The sequence below is a fragment of the Nematostella vectensis genome, chromosome 4 (genome assembly GCF_932526225.1).
Source record: "Nematostella vectensis chromosome 4, jaNemVect1.1, whole genome shotgun sequence".
Classification (NCBI taxonomy): Eukaryota; Metazoa; Cnidaria; class Anthozoa; order Actiniaria; family Edwardsiidae; genus Nematostella; species Nematostella vectensis.
In genome coordinates, this window is record NC_064037.1 from 17,370,283 (window position 1) to 17,396,263 (window position 25,981).

At 43.4% G+C, this 25,981-nt stretch overlaps 2 protein-coding genes across 3 annotated transcripts; one reads left to right on the forward strand and one right to left on the reverse strand.

Annotated features, from left to right (window-relative positions):
- Positions 1 to 7,313: 7,313 nt before the first annotated feature.
- On the reverse strand, positions 7,314 to 20,615 carry LOC5511318 (palmitoyltransferase ZDHHC8). Of its 2 annotated transcripts, XM_001631705.3 has the most exons (8): positions 20,454 to 20,615; positions 20,225 to 20,346; positions 18,625 to 18,779; positions 18,365 to 18,537; positions 14,135 to 14,237; positions 11,044 to 11,268; positions 9,019 to 9,190; positions 7,314 to 8,147 (listed from the first exon to the last, which is right to left on the reverse strand). In XM_001631705.3, the coding sequence occupies exons 1-7, from the start codon at positions 20,555 to 20,557 to the stop codon at positions 9,050 to 9,052; spliced, it is 1,023 nt and encodes a 340-aa protein (XP_001631755.2). In that variant the 5' UTR covers positions 20,558 to 20,615; the 3' UTR covers positions 7,314 to 8,147; positions 9,019 to 9,049. The 2 variants fall into 2 exon arrangements, with proteins under 2 accessions (XP_001631755.2, XP_048583041.1); XM_048727084.1 differs by lacking the exons at positions 7,314 to 8,147; positions 9,019 to 9,190; positions 11,044 to 11,268 and adding an exon at positions 11,413 to 13,848 and having other exon boundaries at positions 14,109 to 14,237; positions 20,454 to 20,600.
- A 216-nt stretch (positions 20,616 to 20,831) lies between these two features.
- On the forward strand, positions 20,832 to 24,872 carry LOC5511319 (F-box/WD repeat-containing protein 8). Its single transcript, XM_001631671.3, has 5 exons — positions 20,832 to 21,664; positions 22,652 to 22,852; positions 23,132 to 23,331; positions 23,600 to 23,815; positions 24,238 to 24,872. Exons 1-5 carry the CDS (start codon positions 20,938 to 20,940, stop codon positions 24,802 to 24,804), a joined length of 1,911 nt encoding a protein of 636 aa, XP_001631721.1. The 5' UTR covers positions 20,832 to 20,937; the 3' UTR covers positions 24,805 to 24,872.
- The last annotated feature ends 1,109 nt before the right edge of the window (positions 24,873 to 25,981 follow it).

Below are 25,981 nucleotides of genomic sequence, written 5' to 3' on the forward strand. Positions count from 1 at the left end.
CAAGGCCTCCTTGTATCGTAGATGGGGTAAAACGATACGGAGGGCCCTCTTTTGGATGCCCTCAACAATGTCGACAAGGAATCCTGGTATATTAGCCCATACTGGACCTGCGTACTCCACAACAGATCTAATGAGTACACAATAGATGGCAACAAGATCCTGGACCGGTACTCCAGATTTCTTAAGGAGCCGGAGAGCGTAAAGCTAATGTGGACGCCGAGGATTTTGTAGCTTTCCACCCTTTTAATCACGGAGCCCATGAGTTGCAGGGCATTAACTGGCGAGGGGTCCTCGTTTTTTTTAGACAAATTCTTGCCACGAGTCTCAAATTGACAGGAATCAGCATTTTTCACCATATTTTATGGAGATCAGGGAGCGGGAAAACTTTAGCTCTTCTAAATATGGGCATCAATGACCATATAAGGCAATGCAAACAAAGGACACTATCCTTGGGGAATATGTTTGATATGGGGATGAGATTGGAATGGCTACTAGCGGGAAAAGCGTGCGAGACAATAATAGTGGCTACTAGTGCCGAAAGCGTGCGTGAAACTAAGAGCGGCTACTAGCGTAGAAGGTGTACGTGATAATAAGAGCGGCTACTAGTGGGGAAAGCGTGCGTGACAATAAGAGCCGCTACTAGTGGGGAAAGCGTGCGTGACACTAGGAGGGGCTACTAGTGGGGAAAGCGTGCGTGACACTAAGAGGGGCTACTAGTGGGGAAAGCGTGCGTGACAATAAAAGCGGCTACTAGTGGGGAAAGCGTGCGTGACACTAAGAGGGGCTACTAGTGGGGAAAGCGTGCGTGACAATAAAAGCGGCTACTAGTGGGGAAAGCGTGCGTGACAATAAAAGCGGCTACTAGTGGGGAAAGCGTGTTTGACACTAAGAGGGGCTACTAGTGTGGAAAGCGTGCGTGACACTAGGAGGGGCTACTAGTGGGGAAAGCGTGCGTGACAATAAGAGCAGCTACTAGTGGGGAAAGCGTGCGTGACAATAGGAGCGGCTACTAGTGGGGAAAGCGTGCGTGACAATAAGAGCGGCTACTAGTGGGGAAAGCGTGCGTGATAATAAGAGCGGCTACTAGTGTGGAAGGCGTGCGTGACAATAAGAGCGGCTCCTAGTGGGGAAGGCGTGCGTGACACTTAGAGGGGCTACTAGTGGGGAAAGCGTGCGTGACAATAAGAGCAGCTACTAGTGGGGAAAGCGTGCGTGACAATAGGAGCGGCTACTAGTGTGGAAAGCGTGCGTGACAATAAGAGCGGCTACTAGTGGGGAAAGCGTGCGTGACAATAGGAGCGGCTACTAGTGGGGAAAGCGTGCGTGACAATAAGAGCGGCTACTAGTGTGGAAAGCGTACGTGACAATAAGAGCGGCTCCTGGTGGGGAAAGCGTGCGTGATAATAAGAGCGGCTACAAGCGGGGAAAGCGTACGTGATAATAAGAGCGGCTCCTGTTGGGGAAAGCGTGCGTGATAATAAGAGCGGCTACTAGTGGGGAAAGCGTACGTGACAATAAGAGCGGCTCCTGTTGGGGAAAGCGTGCGTGATAATAAGAGCGGCTACTAGTGGGGAAAGCGTACGTGATAATAAGAGCGACTCCTGGTGGGGAAACCGTGCGTGACAATAAGAGCGGCTACTAGTAGGGAAGGCGTGCATGACACTTAGAGGGGCTACTAGTGGGGAAAGCGTGCGTGACAATAAGAGCGGCTCCTGGTGGGGAAAGCGTGCGTGATAATAAGAGCGGCTACTAGTGGGGAAAGCGTACGTGACAATAAGAGCGGCTCCTGGTGGGGAAAGCGTGCGTGATAATAAGAGCAGCTACTAGTGGGGAAGGCGTGCGTGACAATAAGAGCGGCTCCTGGTGGGGAAAGCGTGCGTGACAATAAGAGCGGCTACTAGTGGGGAAAGCGTACGTGACAATAAGAGCAGCTACTAGTGGGGAAGGCGTGCGTGACAATAAGAGCGGCTACTAGTAGGGAAAGCGTGCGTGACAATAAGAGGGGCTACTAGTGGGGAAGGCGTGCGTGACAATAAGAGCAGCTCCTGGTGGGGAAAGCGTGCGTGACAATAAGAGGGGCTACTAGTGGGGAAGGCGTGCGTGACAATAAGAGCAGCTCCTGGTGGGGAAAGCGTGCGTGACAATAAGATCGGCTACTAGTAGGGAAGGCGCGTGACAATAAGAGCGGCTACTAGTGGGGAAAGCGTGCGTGACAATAAGATCGGCTACTAGTAGGGAAGGCGTGCGTGATAATAAGAGCGGCTACTAGTGGGGAAAGCGTACGTGACAATAAGAGCAGCTCCTGGTGGGGAAAGCGTACGTGACAATAAGAGCGGCTCCTGGTGGGGAAAGCGTGCGTGACAATAAGAGGGGCTACTAGTGGGGAAGGCGTGCGTGACAATAAGAGCAGCTACTAGTGGGGAAGGCGTACGTGACAATAAGAGCGGCTACTAGTAGGGAAGGCGTGCGTGACAATAAGAGCGGCTACTAGTGGGGAAAGCGTGCGTGACACTTAGAGGGGCTACTAGTGGGGAAAGCGTGCGTGACACTAGGAGGGGCTACTAGTGGGGAAAGCGTGCGTGACAATAAGAGCAGCTACTAGTGGGGAAGGCGTACGTGACAATAAGAGCGGCTACTAGTAGGGAAGGCGTGCGTGACAATAAGAGCGGCTACTAGTGGGGAAAGCGTGCGTGACACTTAGAGGGGCTACTAGTGGGGAAAGCGTGCGTGACACTAGGAGGGTCTACTAGTGGGGAAAGCGTGTTTGACAATAAGAGCGGCTACTATTGGGGAAAGCGTACGTGACAATAAGAGCCGCTACTAGTAGGGAAAGCGTGCGTGACACTTAGAGGGGCTACTAGTGGGGAAAGCGTGCGTGACACTTAGAGGGGCTACTAGTGGGAAAAGCGTGCGTGACAATAAGAGCGGCTACTAGTGGGGAAGGCGTGCGTGACAATAAGAGCAGCTACTAGTGGGGAAGGCGTGCGTGACAATAAGAGCGGCTACTAGTGGGGAAAGCGTGCGTGACACTAAGAGCCGCTACTAGTAGGGAAAGCGTGCGTGACACTAAGAGGGGCTACTAGTGGGGAAAGCGTGCGTGACACTTAGAGGGGCTACTAGTGGGGAAAGCGTGCGTGACACTTAGAGGGGCTACTAGTGGGAAAAGCGTGCGTGACAATAAGAGCGGCTACTAGTGGGGAAGGCGTGCGTGACAATAAGAGCAGCTACTAGTGGGGAAGGCGTGCGTGACAATAAGAGCGGCTACTAGTGGGGAAAGCGTGTTTGACAATAAGAGCGGCTACTATTGGGGAAAGCGTACGTGACAATAAGAGCCGCTACTAGTAGGGAAAGCGTGCGTGACACTAAGAGGGGCTACTAGTGGGGAAAGCGTGCGTGACACTAAGAGCGGCTCCGGGTAGGGAAAGCGTGCGTGACACTAAGAGGAGCTACTAGTGGGGAAAGCGTGCGTGACAATAAGAGGGGCTACTAGTGGGGAAAGCGTGCGTGACAATAAGAGCGGCTACTAGTGGGGAAAGTCACGAGTCGCGAGACATGCAAGTCATGAGTCGCGAGACAGGCAAGTCATGAGCCGCGAGAAATGCAAGTCGCGAGACATGCAAAAGTCATGAGTCGCGAGACATGCAAGTTATGAGTCGCGAGACATGCAAAAGTCATGAGTCGCGAGACATGCAAAAGTCATAAGTCGCGAGACAAGCGAAAGTCACGAGTCGCGAGACATGCAAAAGTCATGAGTCGCGAGACAAGCGAAAGTCACGAGTCTCGAGACATGCAAAAGTCAGGAGTCGCGAGACATGCAAAAGTCATGAGTCGCGAGACAAGCGAAAGTCGCGAGACATGCAAAAGTCATGAGTCGCGAGACATGCAAAAGTCATGAGTCGCGAGACATGCGAAAGTCATGAGTTGCGAGACATGCAAAATAGTCCAGCGGATATGTGCAGATTTTACCTTGAATAGTGATAGTTTTTGATACCTCTTACAAGATAGGCTATAGAGCCAAGCTCAGTTCGGCTTTAATTTCTGATTAATAATAAATATTGATTTGGCCGCTATTTTGAACCGGAAGTAAACTAACTTTTCCAAAAAAATAAATAAACTCGCACATTTTAAGAAAGTTTAGACAAATAAAATATAAGTCAGAGAATGCATCTAAACAAAAGAGTTCTTAAAGTAACAAGTTTTTTTTAATTTTTTGTAACTTTTAGGGTGACAGCGATTTTGAACCGGAAGTAGTAAAAAAAAATTTGTTTCGGCAGTAGTTTAGGGTCATCTTTTCAAGATCAGCTATGGAGCCAAAAGAAAATCTGATTTAAACACGGATTATCTTGGGATATTAAAATGGCCGATAATTTAATCCGAAAGTGAAGTCACGCGTCGATACTCGTCGAAAGTCGTCAAATGATTTAAAAGACACATATCGCTCAATAGCTGGATCAAGAGAAAAGAAAGAAGACAAAAGCAACTGCTTATGTGACAAGCCTGGTGGGGATACCAAGTACCCCGGGAGCGGCCCGCTCCACCAATTGACTTTAACGTCTGTAAACGACTGCACACATGAATGTGTGCAAGTGCTACAAGATGAACAGTTTCTAACAGTAGGAACTGTTAATCTGGTGGCCTCGGGTGTGCGCTTATCACTCTTCTTGCATTTCTTCCTTTTTCTACAGAAGAGTCAAAGGAGTATCTCGCCAATTAGAATTCCACGCATTTACAGGTGATACTGTATCCTGTTGTGCGGATAGGGGGAAAAGACAGTACTTGCTGTATTCCCCGAAGCCACAGATGGTCTTCGACAGCTAGCCTTCAGGCCAGTTAAGATAAAATACAGAATGTTTGGCAACACTTGAAGTAGACAAGGCAAGAATGCAGCTCTTCGTGAAGAAAGGAACAGCATTTTGGTGTCATTCTACCGACGAAGGCAGCTATCATACAACACACCAAGAAAGCTGCCTTTCAAGCAGGCCACTGTTGGGGGGAAGCACTCCTCCCTGTCTCAATACTTCCGTGTTTTTAGCACAATGGACAACAGTTGCCATAGCCGCCAATAGAGTGTGCAGAAACCGGTTTAAAAAAAATTAATAGCAGAAACCTAATCAGTTTTGCCTTTTTTTACAACTTAAAAGTATTAAATGGATTTCATGAATATTTTGGTCGTAGACTTTTAAACAAGATGTGCATCTCTGTGCTTTCAAAAATGCCAAATTTAATCTCCAGTGCAAAATGGCTGCAATTATAATAAACCATATTTGTCGGTGATAAAAGCCGATTTTATCTTGGCTCCATAGCTTATCTTATAAAGGTTATTGCAACCTACAACTGCAATAAAATTGGTGTCTTTTGCTAGAGGGCGCGGGGTGAAACAAACGTCCGAGGTTTTACTTTAGACTACTTCCGGTTAAAGGTGGCTATCACCTTTAAAGTTCCAAAAATGACAAATTTGCGGTTATTTTCAAAAATATTGGGTTTAAACTGTTAAATACGTTCTTTGACTTTCATATTAGTTGTCTAGTGAAAAACAGTATCAAAATGTGCAAGTTTATTTTTTATAAAAAGGTAGTTTACTTCCGGTTCAAAATGTCGGCCAAATCAATACTCCTTATTAGAAATTAAAGCCGATCTGAGCTTGGCTCTATAGCCTATCTTGAAAAGGGTATTAAAAACTATAACTATGCTTAAGTTGGTAACTTTAGCAAAAAGTGCGCAATTCAAACACATATCCGCCTGACTAAAAGTCATGAGTCGCGATCTGTCAAGGGAATACCACCAGCAGGAACTATGAGAGGGTTCTTGTCAGTTTAGGAAGTGTTCATTAAATACACCGAGTTGGGGGGGGGGGGGGGGTTTACTCAAGACACCTTAAAATTTCAGAGCCCCCCTCTCATCGAATCTTTTTTCTTTGGTGCCTCCCCCCCCCCCCTGAACCCCAATATTTTCAGAGCATGGTCCACCCATTTGTTTTTGGTAAAAATACTCTTCTGTTTAAAAAGGAATAAAATGTCCAACGTATGAAATATTGCATGTATATCGTTTTGTGGATTTGCAGCCTCCACCAATGTTTAGAAGTTTATTTCTATTTGATCCTGTTTACTGATAACTAACTGTATCGGTAAATTCAACTGTTATATATTAAAAGCTAGATCGGTAAATCTAACTTTACTGTCATATACTGAAAGCTGGAAGTATCTATATTATGGTTTATAAAGACAAAAGTATTAAACATTGGTCATTTGGCTTAATGTTCAATCTGTATTTGTGCTACAAACTATATCATATCAATAAAATAGTAAAGCTGAAAAGTACGGCTCCTAAAAAATTCAGAGCCCCCCCCCCCCCCCCCCCCCTTATAGGACCTTTTTTCGGAGCCCCACATTTTGGTGGTTCAAAAAATTCGGAGCCCCCCTCAAGATCTCCCCTCCCCCCTTGGGGTATTTAATGAGTACCCCCTTATGACTTTCAAAGGCTCACCTATCTCTACTGTTAACAAGGCAAAGAAGCGCCGTAAAATTTAGGTAGACAAAGCACTTGCCATTTCATTCATTGTGAGATCAACATAAGATAACTCGGCGCACGTATTATACTGTTAATTATTTTACTGCATAGTGTGTACGGGCGAAACGGCCGTTTTGTTGGCTTTTCAAATCATTAGGATTGTGATCAGAATGATATAATAATAATGAAATATGTTCTTTCTGGGATTAATGCAAAACAAAGCCTAGATGGAACACTGTTATGCAATCACGCAAAATAATACTAGGATTCTAGAACTTCGTCGACACTTCACACATTGTATGCAGAATGAAGCTACGATACTCACCTAGCTAATAAACTGGGCCTGGGGATGTTATCTGCAGAGTCCGCTCAACCTCTTCCCCTAAGATTTTCCATTTAACTCGAAACTCCATAGGGGGGGAGGGGGGGCGGAATCCGAAAAAGTGGACCTAATTTTTCCTGTGGGGAGGGGGGGAGTTCTCTGCTAAAAATCTGACCACCCCTGAAAGAACAAAGAGTGATTTTTTTTATGACTTCAATTGCAGTATCTCCACGGGACGTTTATTTTCGGATTTGGCTACATACCAGAATGATCTGGCTTATGCTTTATAGTTTTGTCTACAAATAGCACGTCTATTGAGAACCGAAAGTGAACATTCGGCCGTTGTGGGAGGAGGAGGGGGGTGCGTTCACACCCCCCTGGCCCCCTGGGTACGGGCCTGAGCGCGATCCCCAAACGAGACAAGGATCTTGGATCCACTTAGGACCCACAACAACGAATTTAACTGTAAAATAAACCTTTCATATAGCAATATCAAGTTGGTTTATTGGGTAGTAAATTTAAAGCTGTAAAAGTTACTTCAAATTACATCCCAAACTCAGGCAAATTGTTGCGTTGCTTCGTATGTGATCATCGCATGTGTCTAAATAAAGCCTGATTCACACGAAACAACATCTGGAAATCAGGATACTGGAAATATTTCATAGTATGGTACACAAACAGTACATTTTCAAAAAACAACAGAATGGGAAATGTTTTTGATAACTGTAACTTTTTTCAAGTTTAATTTTTTTTTAGGACGCATTGCTTTACAGCCACTATTAATCTAGGGGTAAGCGGGACTTTAATGCTTTTAAAGATAAGGCTATATTCTTCTTGAGGCTATCAGTCCTCTAATATCACTATGGCAACAGCCGAATCTCAATTGTGATATTAAAAGAAGTTAATGTAAGCATGAGTCTAACTAATGGTCTTTATTTGGCGTTCCACAGATCGATTCCAGGTCCACTGCGACATTTCAGCTCTCTCCTTCTGTATTATGCTTATTCGGGCATCAGCTATCCCTTCAATGTTCTCTTGCAGCTTCGCCATACTGTCTTGGTCTTTGAAACTAGCATGATGCGCGAAATATAATATTTCCAATATAATGTTACCAATCCAAGTCTTTTAGCTCCATGATCTGATTATCGTATCAATGTTCATTGTACATAGTTTGAGCACAACATGTCTCTGGATCGTAGAGCTCGGTCTCTAGCGGCAGGGTATTCGTCCCTTTGTTCATGTCATTGTCTGTACATCGTTTGGGCAACGTGCTGTGAGTAGGAGTCATCTCGGTGCCTCTTCGCTCGCCACATTAAGGCTGTAAGAATACAAGAAGCAGTGAATCACACACCTGGCACTGATATCAATCAAGTAACAAAAGATGATCCAATTAATGAATTCAGATAGCGAAAGTGGTTCAGAGAAATAAAAAGGAAAATATCAAAGAAACAGTCATATCATGTACATTTGCAATAATGTATTTTTATAACATCTTTATCAAATACTCTCTTCGCTCTACCTAACACCCGGGCTAAGGCGGTACATGGTGTGCTAATCACAGGGCTAAGGTGGTACATGGTGTGCTAACAACAGGGCTAAGGTGGTACATGGTGCGCTAACAACAGGGCTAGGGTGGTACATGGTGTGCTAAGAACAGGGCTAGGGTGGTACATGGTGCGCTAACAACAGGGCTAGGGTGGTACATGGTGTGCTAAGAACAGGGCTAGGGTGGTACATGGTGCGCTAAGAACAGGGCTAGGGTGGTACATGGTGTGCTAAATACAGGGCTAAGGCGGTAGGTACATGTTGTGTTAATCACAGGGCAAAGGCGGTACATGGTGTTCTAAAAACAGGGCTAAGGCAGTACATGGTGTGCTAATCACAGGGCTAGGGCAGTACATGTTTTTGTCTAATACTTGGCTCGCCGACCTTTCCGGCACACTTTATTAAAGAATATCCATCAGCCCCTTCCATGTTATTTTTTACAACATGAAATACATGGCCTATTTGCAAGAACTTGCAAAAAATGCAGCGAAGTGTTGTAAGTGAAATCTATTATTATACTTTTTTATTAGCAAGACCACTAATGTTTCTTGTCTTAGACTATGTTTGATGAGACGATTACTCAATTAAATTTGTTGTTGGGAATGCGTTGTCTACATGATTGGTCTTGTCTAAGGCTTGCTTACCTGCATGTGTTGTTGCTTTTCAAAGCCTTGCTCACACGGTCACTTCCACCCTATTGGCTGCTCTCCCATTTGTTGAACGTACGTAGCTATTGGACAGTGACTGAGGAGTGGAGTTTATGGCCGTCACGAATGAGTCAGGGCGCTGAGTTCTTGTGTCTCGTCTATCTTGGTGCTAATAGAAGAGAAGCACAACTGTCATATTATTTGGTACCTGAATATCATACTTAGGTTTGAGTGAGAAAAGTAAGAGAGAGAGCACTTGCATTGCTATTTCTCCATTCTCCTACCATCTATCCACATGCACACATTCCCTCCTTAAAGTGGCTGATACTCAGGCTAAATAATTACACATTGGTCACAAAGCTACTTCAAGGAATGACAACGATTTGTAGAGACTAAGCCTAAAGTTTATAGTATTTTTATGCACGCTAAGCGATCAGAAAGGCTACGATGGTTTTAAACACATCCCATACTTATTTATAACCTTACCCACTGTTTTATCTGTTTGTTTGCTTTTTACTTTATGATGAACCAAAATTAAAATGTGCTTGAGGATCAAGCCATCCTTTCTGAGTGGCCTTTTTTGTTGCCTTACATACAAAAAAAAAACTTAGAGAAATCACTTGCAAGGAAAACACAGAAATTAAGTATGTCTACCATGGCCATCCCCTTTATATCACTTTTATGGGAAAAGCATAGTATACCAGGTGCAAAGGGGTGAGTGCAGCTAGGAATGAGTGCAGCTAGGGGTGAGTGCAGCTAGGGGTGAGTGCAGCTAGGGGTGAGTGCAGCTAGGGATGAGTGCAGCTAGGGGTGAGTGCAGCTAAGGGTGAGTGCAGCTAGGGATGAGTGCAACTAGGGATAAGTGCAGCTAGGAATGAGTGCAACTAGGGATGAGTGCAGCTAGGGATGAGTGCAACTAGGGATAAGTGCAACTAGGGATGAGTGAAGCAAGGGATGGGTGCAGCTAGGGGTGAGTGCCGCTAGGGGTGAGTGCAGCTAGGGATGAGTGCAGCTAGGGGTGAGTGCAGCTAGGGGTGAGTACAGCTAGGGGTGAGTGCAGCTAGGAGTGAGTGCAGCTAGGAGTGAGTGCAGCTAGGGATGAGTGCAGCTAGGGATGAGTGCAGCTAGGGATGAGTACAGCTAAGGTTGAGTGCAGCTAAGGGTGAGTGCAGCTAAGGGTGAGTGCAGCTAGGGGTGAGTGCAGCTAGGGATAAGTGCGGCTAGGGGTGAGTGCAGCTAGGGGTGAGTGCAGCCAGGGATGAGTGCAGCTAGGGATGAGTGCAGCTAGGGGTGAGTGCAGCTAGGGGTGAGTGTAGCTAAGGGTGAGTGCAGCTAAGGGTGAGTGCAGCTAGGGATGAGTGCAGCTAGGGATAAGTGCAGCTAGGGGTGAGTGCAGCTAGGGATGAATGCAGCTAAGGATAAGTGCAGCTAGTGAATGCAGCTAGGGATGAGTGCAGCTAGGGATGAGTCCAGCTAGGGATAAGTCCAGCTAGGGATAAGTGCAGCTAGGGGTGAGTGCAGCTAGGGATGAGTGCAGCTAGGGATGAGTGCAGCTAGGGGTGAGTGCAGCTAGGGATGAGTGCAGCTAGGGGTGAGTGCAGCAAGGGATGAGTGCAGCTAGGGGTGAGTGCCGCTAGGGGTGAGTGCAGCTAGGGATGAGTGCAGCTAGGGGTGAGTGCAGCTAGGGATGAGTGCAGCTAGGGGTGAGTGCAGCTAGGGGTGAGTGCAGCTAGGGGTGAGTGCAGCTAGGGGTGAGTGCAGCTATGGGGGAATGCAGCTAGGGGTGAGTGCAGCTAGGGATGAGTGCAGCTAGGGGTGAGTGCAGCTAGGGGTGAGTGCAGCTAGGGGTGAGCACAAGGGGGCAGGCACACATCTTTTGGCCACAAATAGAGTAGCTTCTCATCCAAAAACCACCAATCTTATGTATATCAATATATATAATATCTAAATCATATAATAATAGATATAATAATATCAGTGCCACCATGTAAAAGCGTCATTTGCCCATCAATCTATTCTTACCACGTTATTAGGAACTTGGACACGGATCTCAGATAGCTCAGTATCGTCTGACTTTGATTGAGCCTTTTTATGCTTTGTGGTTGAATGTTTCTTTTGTTGTTGATTCTTGAGTTTTTCTTTAAATCCAAGGTACCTAGGATACTGCCCAGTACACAGAACAGCATTGCAGTTACTACGGCAGCCCAGGTCAAATGGGTTATGGCCACTGCGGAACTTTCCAGTCACCTTAAAAAGATGTTAAAAAAAGACCTGATCATGAGATACATTCAAAAGATAAAGATTAAAAGCTGCTTACACAGCTGTGAAAATTATTTTGCATACAGTACAGTTGCTATTCTTGGGTAATTTGATATTAAAACTTTATACTTGTTTGTAAATCCATTCTCCCACTTTTTAGTTTGTGTAAAATTAGTGGCTATAAAGTAGAACGAAAAAGAAAAAACAGTCCAAGACTCAGGTTTTATAACAGATTCAACATGTGGTCAAAATTCTTGCTATGCCTATTAGCACATTGGATGTTTTTTTAGAGATGCATTGTTGTAGTTACTGACAATAAAGGGAAAAGAATTAAGCACTCCGTTGACTGTAAAACAAGTTAGGTGTTAAAGAAAAAGGTAAAGCAAGACCCACTAAGGGATACCCAAATCAAAAGAATATCTGATAGCAGTTGTTACCCTAATAGGACCAGTTTGATACCCTAAAAGATAGGACAATTAAAGTTTGTACTCCCCAAAAAAATACCAAGAATAAAAAATTAAAAACCCAAAAAACTTTGCAACAAGAAATCACTGTGCGTTGTCTAGAAATGCTCTCAGAATATGCCATCTTCACATTTACTAAAAACGTAATTGAACACTGGATCCTTGGGGTGTAACATGTACCTGGATCCTTGGGGTGTAATATGTACCTGGATCCTTCGGGTGTAACATGTACCTGGATCCTTGGGGTGTAACATGTACCTGGATCCTTGGGGTGTAATATGTTCCTGGATCCTTGGGGTGTAATATGTACCTGGATCCTTGGGGTGTAACATGTACCTGGATCCTTGGGGTGTAACATGTACCTGGATCCTTGGGGTGTAACATGTACCTGGATCCTTGGGGTGTAACATGTACCTGGTTTCTTGGGGTGTAACATGTACCTGGATCCTTGGGGTGTAACATGTACCTGGATCCTTGGGGTGTAACATGTACCTGGATCCTTGGGGTGTAACATGTACCTGGATCCTTGGGGTGTAACATGTACCTGGGTCCTTGGGGTGTAACATGTACCTGGATCCTTGGGGTGTGGTATGTACCTGGGTCCTTGGGGTGTAATATGTACCTGGATCCTTGGGGTGTAACATGTACCTGGATCCTTGGGGTGTAATATGTACCTGGGTCCTTGGGGTGTAACATGTACCTGGATCCTTGGGGTGTGGTATGTACCTGGATCCTTGGGGTGTGGTATGTACCTGGATCCTTGGGGTGTGGTATGTACCTGGGTCCTTGGGGTGTAATATGTACCTGGATCCTTCGGGTGTAACATGTACCTGGGTCCTTGGGGTGTAACATGTACCTGGATCCTTGGGGTGTAACATGTACCTGGATCCTTGGGGTGTGGTATGTACCTGGATCCTTGGGGTGTAACATGTACCTGGATCCTTGGGGTGTGGTATGTACCTGGATCCTTGGGGTGTAATATGTTCCTGGATCCTTGGGGTGTAATATGTACCTGGATCCTTGGGGTGTAACATGTACCTGGATCCTTGGGGTGTAATATGTACCTGGGTCCTTGGGGTGTAACATGTACCTGGATCCTTGGGGTGTGGTATGTACCTGGATCCTTGGGGTGTGGTATGTACCTGGATCCTTGGGGTGTGGTATGTACCTGGGTCCTTGGGGTGTAATATGTACCTGGATCCTTCGGGTGTAACATGTACCTGGGTCCTTGGGGTGTAACATGTACCTGGATCCTTGGGGTGTAACATGTACCTGGATCCTTGGGGTGTAACATGTACCTGGATCCTTGGGGTGTGGTATGTACCTGGATCCTTGGGGTGTAACATGTACCTGGATCCTTGGGGTGTAATATGTACCTGGATCCTTGGGGTGTGGTATGTACCTGGATCCTTGGGGTGTAACATGTACCTGGATCCTTGGGGTGTGGTATGTACCTGGATCCTTGGGGTGTAATATGTTCCTGGATCCTTGGGGTGTAATATGTACCTGGGTCCTTGGGGTGTAACATGTACCTGGATCCTTGGGGTGTAACATGTACCTGGATCCTTGGGGTGTAACATGTACCTGGTTTCTTGGGGTGTGGTATGTACCTGGATCCTTGGGGTGTAACATGTACCTGGATCCTTGGGGTGTGGTATGTACCTGGATCCTTGGGGTGTAACATGTACCTGGATCCTTGGGGTGTGATATGTACCTGGATCCTTGGGGTGTAATATGTTCCTGGATCCTTGGGGTGTAATATGTACCTGGGTCCTTGGGGTGTAACATGTACCTGGGTCCTTGGGGTGTAACATGTACCTGGATCCTTGGGGTGTAACATGTACCTGGATCCTTGGGGTGTGGTATGTACCTGGATCCTTGGGGTGTAACATGTACCTGGATCCTTGGGGTGTAATATGTACCTGGATCCTTGGGGTGTGGTATGTACCTGGATCCTTGGGGTGTAACATGTACCTGGATCCTTGGGGTGTGGTATGTACCTGGATCCTTGGGGTGTAATATGTTCCTGGATCCTTGGGGTGTAATATGTACCTGGGTCCTTGGGGTGTAACATGTACCTGGATCCTTGGGGTGTAACATGTACCTGGATCCTTGGGGTGTAACATGTACCTGGTTTCTTGGGGTGTGGTATGTACCTGGATCCTTGGGGTGTAACATGTACCTGGATCCTTGGGGTGTGGTATGTACCTGGATCCTTGGGGTGTAACATGTACCTGGATCCTTGGGGTGTGGTATGTACCTGGATCCTTGGGGTGTAATATGTTCCTGGATCCTTGGGGTGTAATATGTACCTGGGTCCTTGGGGTGTAACATGTACCTGGATCCTTGGGGTGTAACATGTACCTGGATCCTTGGGGTGTAATATGTACCTGTTCATTAGTAGTTCTCCCCATGCTCACAAGGCCAATATGGAAAACAGACAGCCCAAAAACAGGGACAGACGTGAGTGCACATACACACATAACAATAATACTGAGCATCTAGTTAAGGTCTTTAAATGTACCAATCAACAAGACTACCTATCAATTGCTGATATTTTTGGTCAGCCAAAACAAACTTCATCAAGCTCATAATGACTATTTTGACATTTAACGAAGTATAAGGCAATAAAACTCATGTACTCATTAGTTACAGCCCACAACAATTATCAATAAAGCTTGTGCATACTAACTGGATAATAACAAATGTGTGCATGATAACAAGTATTGAAATGATAGGGATCCAATCCTGCCAATTTACTTGCATTTCTCTCTACAGAGGGGGGGGTATACATGGCATTTTTTGATCAGTGGCGCCGTAATGGCTGCCACCATTTTGTAATGTCTGTTAATACCTTGTCCATATACAGTCATAGCCGACATATATCCGAGATAATGTGGTTGTCAAACTTCAACTAGACACCCTGGCTTCTAGCCCTGTACAGTTTATACCAATTTGTTAGCTGCTGGAGATCGGGAGAACGTCAATTCGTCCCACCTACTGGAATTCAAGGCGGCCATGTTGGAAATGACACCGGACCAACTTCCTCACAAGTTTCAGCATGGCTTCAACATAGTTCCTCCAGCTTAAGATCCATCGGGAAACGCCAGCCTAAACAACGGATACCTGAAGAGCTGTTCAAGGAACTAGGAGACTTAGGGATACGGAGAAAGTTTAGATCAAAGCGAAGTGGCAAACGACAAAACTGCATGAGCCATATTGGTAACCCTGTGTTGGAAACAACAAACTCGTCAAACTCCACACCTGCAACCTCACCAAGGTGCTCTGCCCCAGATTTGCATAATATTCCTACTGTAATTTCCTATCGCGAGCCACAAGAGGCTGGCGAAAGTGGATGCGGCCCCTGCTTTGTTCGCGGAGCTAAACAGCAATAACATTGACATTTGTTTTGTTTCGGAATCGTGGCTCAACAAGAAAATTTTGTCTCACATGATTTGCCCTGATGGCTACGTGATGGTCAGGAAAGATCGACCTGGGATGCGGATGGGAGGAGGAGTTGCTATTATATGTAGAAATAACTGGAAGATTGAAGTGATCAAGGTCACGGATGATTTTGAGTCCATTTGGTGTAAAATAACAACCCCAAATTCAGTATATTATGTGGCCAGTGTGTACCATCCTCCTGATCCTATCTATGAGCCTAAGGACTTACTGGACTTTCTATCTGACACCTGTGATGAAGTCCTGCTTGCTGATCCAGATGCTAAGATAGCCATCGCAGGAGATATCAACCAGCTGGATATAAAGAATCTGATGCAGCAGTATGGGCTACATCAAAAGGTACCGACCAGAGGGGATATATTACTCGTTGTCTTTCTGACTAATCATCCACTTCTCTGGAAGTCTGGTAGAGTACACAAAGGCCTGGTGAGATCGGACCACTTAGTTGTCACCGTTCCACCCACAATCCCCACCAAACCTCAGCGTAGATATGTTACTTTCCGTGATACTAGAAACCATCGAAAACTAGCTCTAGAAGCTAGACTAAATTTTTTCGACTGGAGACCTATTAACAATCTTGCTAACCTAGAGGAGAGTGTGGAGCTGCTAAATGCGAGCCTGTGGTCGATGTTCAATGAATTTTTTCCGCTCATTACGGTCAAAGTCTCATCCAGAGACCCACCTTACATGTCCCCCCTGGTTAAGCATCTTTGTAACATCAGGAACAGAATCGCGCATTAAGGAACCCGTGCTGAGATCCTGAGGCGCCAAGAGTGTATCAACATTCTCATTTGGAGAAATCAGGTGGAAGCTGTTCAAAAGGAACACAAATGTGGGTCGAAAGAATGGTGGGAGACAGCCAATAGAATAACTGGCCGGAAGATGCAGGGAACGCCCATCAGCTTGGTGATTCCACCCGACATAATCAACTCACATTTTCAAGGCACCAATACTGATAAGGCATATGTTGTCCCCGTGCGCCGGGATACCGGAAGGCACCCGAATCCCAACAGTGAGTGAGAGCGATGTAATGAGTTTTTTTATCACATAGAAACGAACTGCCTCAGGGCCTGATCAATTTCCGTACTAGCTCTGGCGCGACTTTTCTCACCATCTTGCACCTTTTGTCACAAATGTCTTCAACTGTTCACTCAAACATCAAACTGTCCCAATGGCTTGGAAGTTAGCGAACATCTCGCCCATCCCTAAGGAATCTCCTCTGACAGAGTGTAGTCAACTCAGACCAATCTTACTGACTAATATCATCATGAGGATTTTCGAGCGTATTGTCTGCAGAAACGAACTCTGTTCCACTCTTAAGTCGGAAATTGGCCCTGACCAATTTGCCTACAAGAAAGGCCATAAAACACGACAATGGCCCTGATATAATGCCAACACTTTTGGCTCAAGCAGTTAGACAATGATGCAGATTTTGTTAGAGCCTTGTCATTTGATTTCAGCAAGGCCTTCGACACTGTCCCTCACCATATTCTCTGTAATAAGCTGGCAAAATACGACATCAACCCTTACATCGAGAACTGGATAACGAGTATCCTGTGCGATTGCCAGCAGCGAGTTGTGGTTGATGGGATGGCCACCAGTTTCCTTGGAATCAGCAGAGGAGTCCCCCAAGGGTTGGTGCTAGGACCGTTGCTATTCTCTATCATGGTAAATGACATTCAGCCCGCTAGCGCCAACTCCCTATTGATCAAATATGCGGATGACATCACAATAAGTATGCCTGTGATATCTGGCTCAGACACGATTGATTCCTCGCTGTAGGAAGTTACCAACGTCAAGCGCTGGGCGGTGGAGAACCGAATGGAGTTGAACATGAAAAAGACTTTCGAGATGGTAGTAAAAGGTAAAACTAGGAAGCCTATTCCAGAGTCCATTGAGGGTATCGTTAGAAAGAATGAACTGAAACTGTTAGGGATCACAATCCATGAGGATCCATGTAACTGGGACAATCAATTTGAAAACATGTTATCGAAAGCTAGTTCCCGATTGTATATTCTTAGGGTCTGTAAGTACTATCGATACTCATCACATTACCTCACGGTGCTTTTTAATAGTCTTATAATGTCACTTTTTACCTATGCAATGGAGGTCTGGGCCTCTGCCCACCATACTAAGTATCTCTCACGTATAGATAAGTTTTGCAAAAGAGCTTTTCGTTATGGTTACACTAGTGAGTACTTTTCCATTGCTGATCTCATCTCTGAGAGAGACAGAAGTCTCTGGGTCAAGAGTGCTGGGAACAGCAACCACCCACTCCACGATTTATTGCCCCCTCAAAGGAATAGGTGTCTGAGAGCTAAAGGCCATAACTACATTCTGCCATGTGTACATACTGAGCGCTTTAAGCATTGTTTTATAAACAGATGCCTTTTCAATTTTGTAAAGACCTAATCCGGTACATAGATTTCTAATGTAGTATACAGTAATGTTTATGAACTTACAAATAATAGTTTTAGTATTTTTTCACTAGAATTGTAAAGTAACACGTTTGCCTGTAACTATTGTTTTAATAAAGATTCTATCTATCTATCTATCCACCCATCCATCCATCCATCCATCCATCCACCAACCAACCCACCCACCCACCCACCCACCCACCCACCCACCCACCCACCCACCCATCCATCCATCCACCCACCCATCCATCCATCCATCCATCCACCCACCAACCCACCCACCCATCCATCCATCCATCCATCCACCCACCCATCCATCCATCCATCCATCCATCCATCCATCCATCCATCCATCCATCCATCCATCCATCCACCCACCCACCCATCCATCCATCCATCCATCCACCCACCCACACACCCACACATCCATCCATCCACCCACCAACCCACCCACCCACCCACCCCCCACCCACCCACCCACCCACCCATCCATCCATCCATCCATCCATCCATCCATCCATCCATCCATCCATCCATCCATCCATCCATCCATCCATCCATCCATCCATCCATCCATCTATCTATCTATCTAACATTTGAGATTGTCAAATTTATAAAATCTACTGTATCTATTGTAATTTATAAAATCTACTGTATATGGTCCACAACAATTTCAATCAAAGAATGAGACAAACATATGTAGAACATTATTTCAAATAATTTTTTTTTTACAAAGGATACGATATAATAACTTCTGGAGACCCCATATTTCCTTTATTATCCAAGACATGAACTAGTGCTAAGGCAAACACTGAGACGATGTCAACAGAGAGTGACGACACAAATAAAAAGAAGTAACGATAATTCCTCCGTCCTATGCAATTATCCACCCAAGGACAGTGGTGATCAAACATCTGAGAAAAGAAACATGTAATTTTTTTTTTGTATTTCCAAATTCAATTGATATAAGAACAGCTTTACCAAATCAGTAATAAACCTACCTCTATACAGTTATTGCATATGCTACAGTGTGAGCAGCGGGGAGGGCGGTAGAACTTGCACGTGTCACACCATTTCATGCGCACCGTGATCCCATTAATATCTACATTTTTGTAAAGTGGAACTTTAAAGTCGTCTTGTTCTGGTGTGTATGGAACTGAAATTGAAGCCAAAGTGTCATAGAAGCAAACTGCGCTACATATACCTATGCTATAAAAAGGGCTACATCTGTCTAGCACACATTTTTGATTGGTCAAGCAGCTGTATGACATCATCAACCTGAACTAGCTTTTAACTTGGGTCCCATAATTGAAAAAGCAAAACATGACAAAAACACAAAAACTGTTAGAAATGAAAATACCCAAGTACCTTCAATGCTGCTAGACAAAGCATAAAATAATAGAAGGCAGGTCTGATAGTATAAACAAGCACAAGTTTGGCACAAGGTAAAGTTTTTATGTCATTTTTTTTTTCAACTGTGAATAAAAAATAACAAAGGTGTGGCTGACAAGGGTACTTGAGGTTTTCGAATTGAGACAACATAAACAAATATTATTGTACTAGTACTTAAAATTTAGATTAATAGCTTAGGTGAAGTATTTGGTAATTCAGCAAAGTGCTAATGAGCCTTGGGATGAGTGCCATTCAAGTAAAGCTGTTGGCGAAATGATCAAGTCGCTTAGTTAGGTGAATAACACTAGACAGCTGGCTGACATAGTTTAGCCAAATCAAATGCAACAGGGTTTGCCTAAATTCTACACTTTGCATTAGAATATGTGTTAGTATTCGAGTATGTAGTAGGTACACACAATAAAGAATATGAGGATTTAATTAATTTATGGAATCAAATGTGCTGTTTAGGAAATAGAAAAAAACAAATAGAGCAAAAATTCATATGTGCACTGCTTGTATTCACCAAAAACACTTATAAACAAATCCAAATCAATCAACAAATAATCTCTGTTGGACTTGGCGGAAGTATGTAATTGGACTAAACTAAAATATTTTCAAATATGATGTTTTTATTTGAGTTTTTAATGTTCTCGAAAAACCTTCAAGTGCAAGTATGTCTTCTTGGAATGATATTTTTATGACATCCAAAAATTATCATTGGATAGATCTAAGTATTGTTTAAGTGATACTCGATACAAGCCAAACAGCTTCATTTGGCTAAATCCACCTAAGCATAACCGCATATTATTATACAACATAATTTTTTGTCCAGTTTTTTCTCTCCAATCCAGTGTTCAAATTTAACATGGCTTCCCAAGGCTGTTAAGATATTTATATCGCAAACAATATAAGAGCATTCCCAAGAGAGCTACATCTATTTTAAATATCAATCGAAATATTTTTGCCGCGAATTTTTTTCGATTGTTATCAATAGTCAAGAACACGAACTATGAACTGTCAAACTTGAAATATCGGATCAAACACTTTGATTGCTTAAAGGCAGAGCAATAACACCAACTAAGGACGGACACGGGAAACATCTAGTATTTTTCTTCCTTGTTTTGAAGCTACGCTCGCTAAGCTGGGTTGAGGACCGGATGAGAAGTAATGGCTTCTTTTCGCCCAAATAGCAAAATCATCCCCACTTACCTCTAGGAACTATTCCAGGGTCTCTGAACGTAGCATGGGCGAAATTTGCTAGCACGAAGAATGTGAGGAGCCCCTCGTAAACAGGTATAAGTATGGAGTATTGGCGAGTGAGATAAGGACATCTGTGGAGAGAAAACTCCTGACATCAGTGTTGCTTTGCTTTCGGCGTGAGCACGATTTCACAAGGACAGAGCGCAAGCAAATTCACATCAAAACTCTCCCAACTTACACAAATATAAAAAATAACGTGCTGGTGCCCAATAAAAGGACAGTAGCACAGATTATTGGTATTTGCTTAGAAGTTAGTCCGCGACTAGAGTCGGAACAAGGCATGATTTCAGGCTCTCGGCCTTTTTCCTTGAGAGCTTTGGGAAAATATTAGACCAATGCGCATGCGCAGTCAAGGCGTCAGCGGTTTCTCGCAACAAAACAACATGGCGGATGTTGTGATGCTTAAAGTTTGTTGGAGCGCCTCCCTTGTATGAGATAGTAGTGATGGCAAGGCGATCCCTTTCTTTTCTCCGTGTTCGGTTGTTTACTTATTATCTTTAAAGTTTCTTTTTCAAATGGCTATAGTGCGGGATCGTAATATTTTGCAATCTGATGTGTTGAAGAGATTTCTCTGATAGAACCGAAGCTTACTTAATCAATTAAATAAGTTAAGTATTACTAACATCGCTTGTAGTGAGATCTTCTTTAGGATAGAAAGAATTATGGCAGACGAGGAGGAAGAACTGCTGAAATTTAGATTGGAATGGGAAAAAGAAATTAAACAACAAGATGACGTGAAGAACAAACTGCGAAAGAAATCATGCGATGTGAAGAGTGAGGGAGATTTGAAAAAGGATTTACTTGAAGGGATATTCCAACGTCAAGAGTCAAAAAGGCCTCAAGAACTCATTATAAATGGTGGCGAGGGAAAATCTGAAATCAACAAAGGATCAACTGCAAATGAAGAGATAATACGAAACAAGAAGAGCGAGATTATCCTTTTGAGCCTACCAAACCCTGAAGGTAGTACTGGGGAGAATGAAAAATGCACCAAGAAGCAGAAAGTATCTAAATTAGATCTCGAGGAAAGTCATAGATCTGGAACACCGTTACTGGAACAACTGATATTTGATATAGATGAGGTTACTGCAATCCCATTCTTTGATTTACAGCTTCCCAGGGAAGTGGGCATGAAGATATTGGGCCACTTATCTATGTGGGATTTGTGTCAATGTGCTATTGTATCTAAATCCTGGAAAAGTTTAGCTGAAGACGAATTACTGTGGTTTAAGATAGGGGTTGATAAAGGATTTATGTCAAAGTGTCAACTGGTTGTAGAAGGGTCCAACTGGAAGAGACATGTTAGAGACTCCATCATGCAGAACAGACGGCAGCAGCAGAGATGGAGGGAAAGGGTCTGTAGGATCACACCTATGGACTATGAACGAGGTAAAGCTATAAAGTAAGACTATTATTAAGCACTTTACAGCCTACTTTTGTGATGAACCAGCTTCAACATTTTAGGCATAACTAGGCAGGTTTTTAAACAATCGAAAGAAGCTGAGTTTCCCCAAATTAGGTTTTAAGTAGTCATCAATGTAAGAATTAGGCAAAGTCCCATTCTCCCTGCGGTAGAAAGCTTTCCCCACATAGGAAACTTTTTGTACTAAACACACTGATGTAGGCAATATCAAGATTTTGAGGAAATTACATGAAACATATATTCCCTAATATATCTTATTGGAGATTTTCTGTTGTGAACCAATCAAAAGAAGAAAGAACAATAGTCTTTGCTTGACATAATTTTCACATGGTTTCCCACATTAGATTTGTCTAATAAGCCATATTACACATACTCTGATAAATCCTAAAACTCAAATATTCTAAAACATTAGGTAGCATTTAGCTTTAAGTGTGCCTTATCAAATTTCAAATTTCGTATAATAACAAAGGCATTCTTGATATATAAGTGTGGATATGTCGTTAGGTTGCCTAGTTTTAAAACAAAGCATTACTTAAAGACAACTTGGGCTTATCGTAAAGACATGAATATCTATCTATAAGAAAATGATAACTGCATTTCAACCAATCATTACCTTCCATTTGAGCCCTAAATCTCATAGTCGTTAACTGTCAAGAGGTGAGGGCATTGGACAATAGGGAATTGGTAGGGAATGTAGTAAGTAATTAGTGATTAGTATTCCCTTAAGTTGTGTCTTACCTTTGATTTTGTTCCAGGAGGATTTCAATAAAAAACAAGTTGCAACTTAGGGAATACTAATCACTTAGAAAATGGCTTACTAAATAATAACTACAAACCCCCCTTAAATGTCCCTGTTATTAAAAATCCTCCACTTCTCCACATTCTAGAGAAAGTCAATATTGTCATTTGTTATTTTTAGTTTTTTGGTGTTCTATTTGTCCCTTTTCCTCTAGGTGGAAGTCTTAGTGCTGTGGGGATGTCTAACAGTTTAGTTTGTGCTGGGTATTCTACTGGGACAGTTTTGCTTTGGGACTTTGAGGGGCATGATGGACCATCATATAAGCTAATGGATCCTTTAATTGATGGCCAGGAGAGGCCCTGTGTGACAGCTACTTGTATAAGTAATGGGCTCTGTGCAGCTGGCTTTGAGAATGGTTAGTAAATAAGTATGATTTTTCAAGTTATAGTCACAGGCTGCCACCAATTTTCACATGCTTATGTACAGATTGTATGTTTATTTTATTTTTTTCCTGTGTGTATTTGAATTAATGAATCAAAGGCATGTGTTTGGCCTACATGTTGTTTGTGTATTATCATGTTTTTTCCCTAGTCACCCATGTAGTCAATGGGACTGAAAATGTGAGGCTGTAAAAAGCTGAATGAACTCACATTCGCATCATTGAAAGTATGTAGTTTAATTTTGTTTTTAATAGGTCGTGTAAATATCTGGCAGAATATGTTTCCTCACTCCCCTGTGAACAACTTCAGTGTTGATGGCCCTGTCAAGTCTGTTGCCATAGCAACTAACAGAGAGCTGTCAGTGGTTGCATTATCTGAGAATGAAGTCAGAGTTGATGTCGCTGATGCAAATGGCAGATGGAGATGTCGCCAGCAAAAGGCAACAGAGAGCAAGGTGATTTAACCTTTTTTAAGGCTGCCAACAATTCCGATCCTAAAGCTTTGTTCTGTTGTCATACATGGGTTGTATAAGTGGCTGTTTGATGCATGTTCCCATACCTTTAATTGACCATTATGTATTTTTTCCTCATTGTCTCCCCCAAGGGTGATAAGTCTTATCTAATCTTCACGCTTTGGTTGTAAGTAAGTAAGCAACACATTAACTGCCATGGGAACTTTTTGCCATTTGGATATATTATTCCAAACCTTTTTACTGCTTGCAGCTTCAGCACATGCATTTGCTACAGAGCACGAGAACAATTTACCACCAGTATGTCATTCTCACAAGGGATACCATTGAATTGCACGACACGTCAGGTATTGACAATGTGACATTAATTGATCAAGTAATTGGCGGGAAGATCACATGTTCTGATTGTACGGCGGACACCTTGGCTGTTGGTATAGGATCGTATGGCTATGGGATCTTGGGCAACAAGGTAAGACCTTTTAAAAATGCCAATCAGGAAAAACACCGAATCAAGGTAGACAAAACTGGTGTTTTCTGAGGGAGGAGCAAAAGCTTTATTATTGAGGAAAAAATAAGCAAAAATCTATCAAAATTCCGCACAAGAAACAAATGAATATATAAAGATTAAAAGGAACAAAGTAAAGTCTATAGAGTCCATATATAATATCAAACTTTTCGCGAAGAAGAACTTTTTTTATTTAATCTCTTGGGGTAAGCAGTAAGTGCTTATAATAGATATAAAAATTAGTTGTAGACTAATTATTTGTCTTCTAAAATCTGTTGAAATTGAAACTAATAACAAAGGTGTGAAGGGCTCTTTAATGTAGTGAACCTAAGTGAACCTTGTAATGATGACCATAATGAACGGTCCCGTATCTATTCCCAAACAAGGTGCGGCTTTACCAAGTGAGCTCTTGTCGCTTGCTGGCCTTATTATCCGGACACCACTACGAAATCACGTGTATCAATGTCCGAGATAGTCCACCTAACCGCCTCATAACCGGCAGTTACGACAGACGTGTCCGAATTTTCGACACACGCTGCGAATCACCTACCCAGACCCTGTGCGGCCACTCGGATTACGTCACCACTGTGCAAATGGACGAATGGAAAGTTGTGAGCGGATCACGTGATGGAATTACTTGTGTTTGGGATCAGCGAATGGCGTCAATGCTGTGGTCCACACATGCGCGCCATCCCGTACGTCATTGCCGCTTTAGTAGGAACAGGATGCTGACTGCAAATATCCCCGAAGGGCAGTTTACGCACGAGAATTCGTGGTATGCGGACGACCTTATTCTTCATCGTAAGAATCGCGGGACGTTGAGGCTCTTTGATTTTGAGGCGGAAAATGTGAGTTTAGACGTCCCCGAGATTTGCTCTTCCAACTACGACGACACCACAGGGTATAATTACAACATTGCCTTAGCCACGCCCTATGACGTCATAGACGAGTAATCGAAAGACAAAACCTGTTACAACTACTATAACATTCCAACGCAATTAAAAATATAACATTTACTTTAGAAATTCCGATTTTACTAGTTAACGAATCAGATATTCTATCAAATATTAAGACTCGGGAGAGCTAAGCTTTACTTATGACATAGTTTTATTAGCTATTTGCTATGCAAATGGTTTCTTTGTCAGCGCCTTCAAACTATATTTGTATGTATTTTCTCTTGTCCGGCCCTTTCTTCATACAGTCTCTAGTCAACTGTTTTTACCCCGCTCTAGTAATCGACTCTTTGCTCCGGTATAAAAGGACACAAAGCTCCGGTATAAAAGGAATAACACAGTCCCCCCCCCCCCCTTTCTCATTACATTTTAACCATTAGCACGGCTAACATTGTCTACAAATCTTTTGGCTTAAATTCCTAAAAAAAAACAATTTCTTGTAAAGCAAGATAGCAGTTTACCTTTTGGGGGTGTTCAAACGTTGTATTATCCCTGAGTCTTTTTATCCATGAGCCTTATACATGAGCTGTATTATCCATGAGCCGTATTATCCATGGGCCTTATTATCCATGCGCCTTTTTATCCATGAGCCGTATAATCCATGAGCCTTATGTCCATGAGCCGTATTATCCATGAGCCGTATTATCCATGAGCCTTATTATCCACGAGCCTTATTATCCATGAGCCTTTTTATCCATGAGCCTTATTGTCCATGAGCCTTATTATCCATGAGCCTTATTATCCATGAGCCTTTTTATCCATGAGCCGTATTATCCATGAGCCTTATTATCCATGAGCCTTTTTATCCATGAGCTGTATCATCCATGAGCCTTATTATCCATGAGCCTTATTATCCATGAGCCTTTTTATCCATGAGCCGTATTATCCATGAGCCTTATTATCCATGAGCCGTATTACCCATGAGCCTTTTTATCCATAAGCCGTATTATCCATGAGCCTTATTATCCATGAGCCTTATTATCCATGAGCCTTATTATCCATGAGCCGTATTATCCATGAGTCTTATTATCCATGAGCCTTATTATCCATGAGCCGTATTATCCATGAGCCGTATTATCCATGAGCCGTATTATCCATGAGACTTATTATCCATGAGACTTTTTATCCATGAGCCGTATTATCCATGAGCCGTATTATCCATGAGCCTTTTTATCCA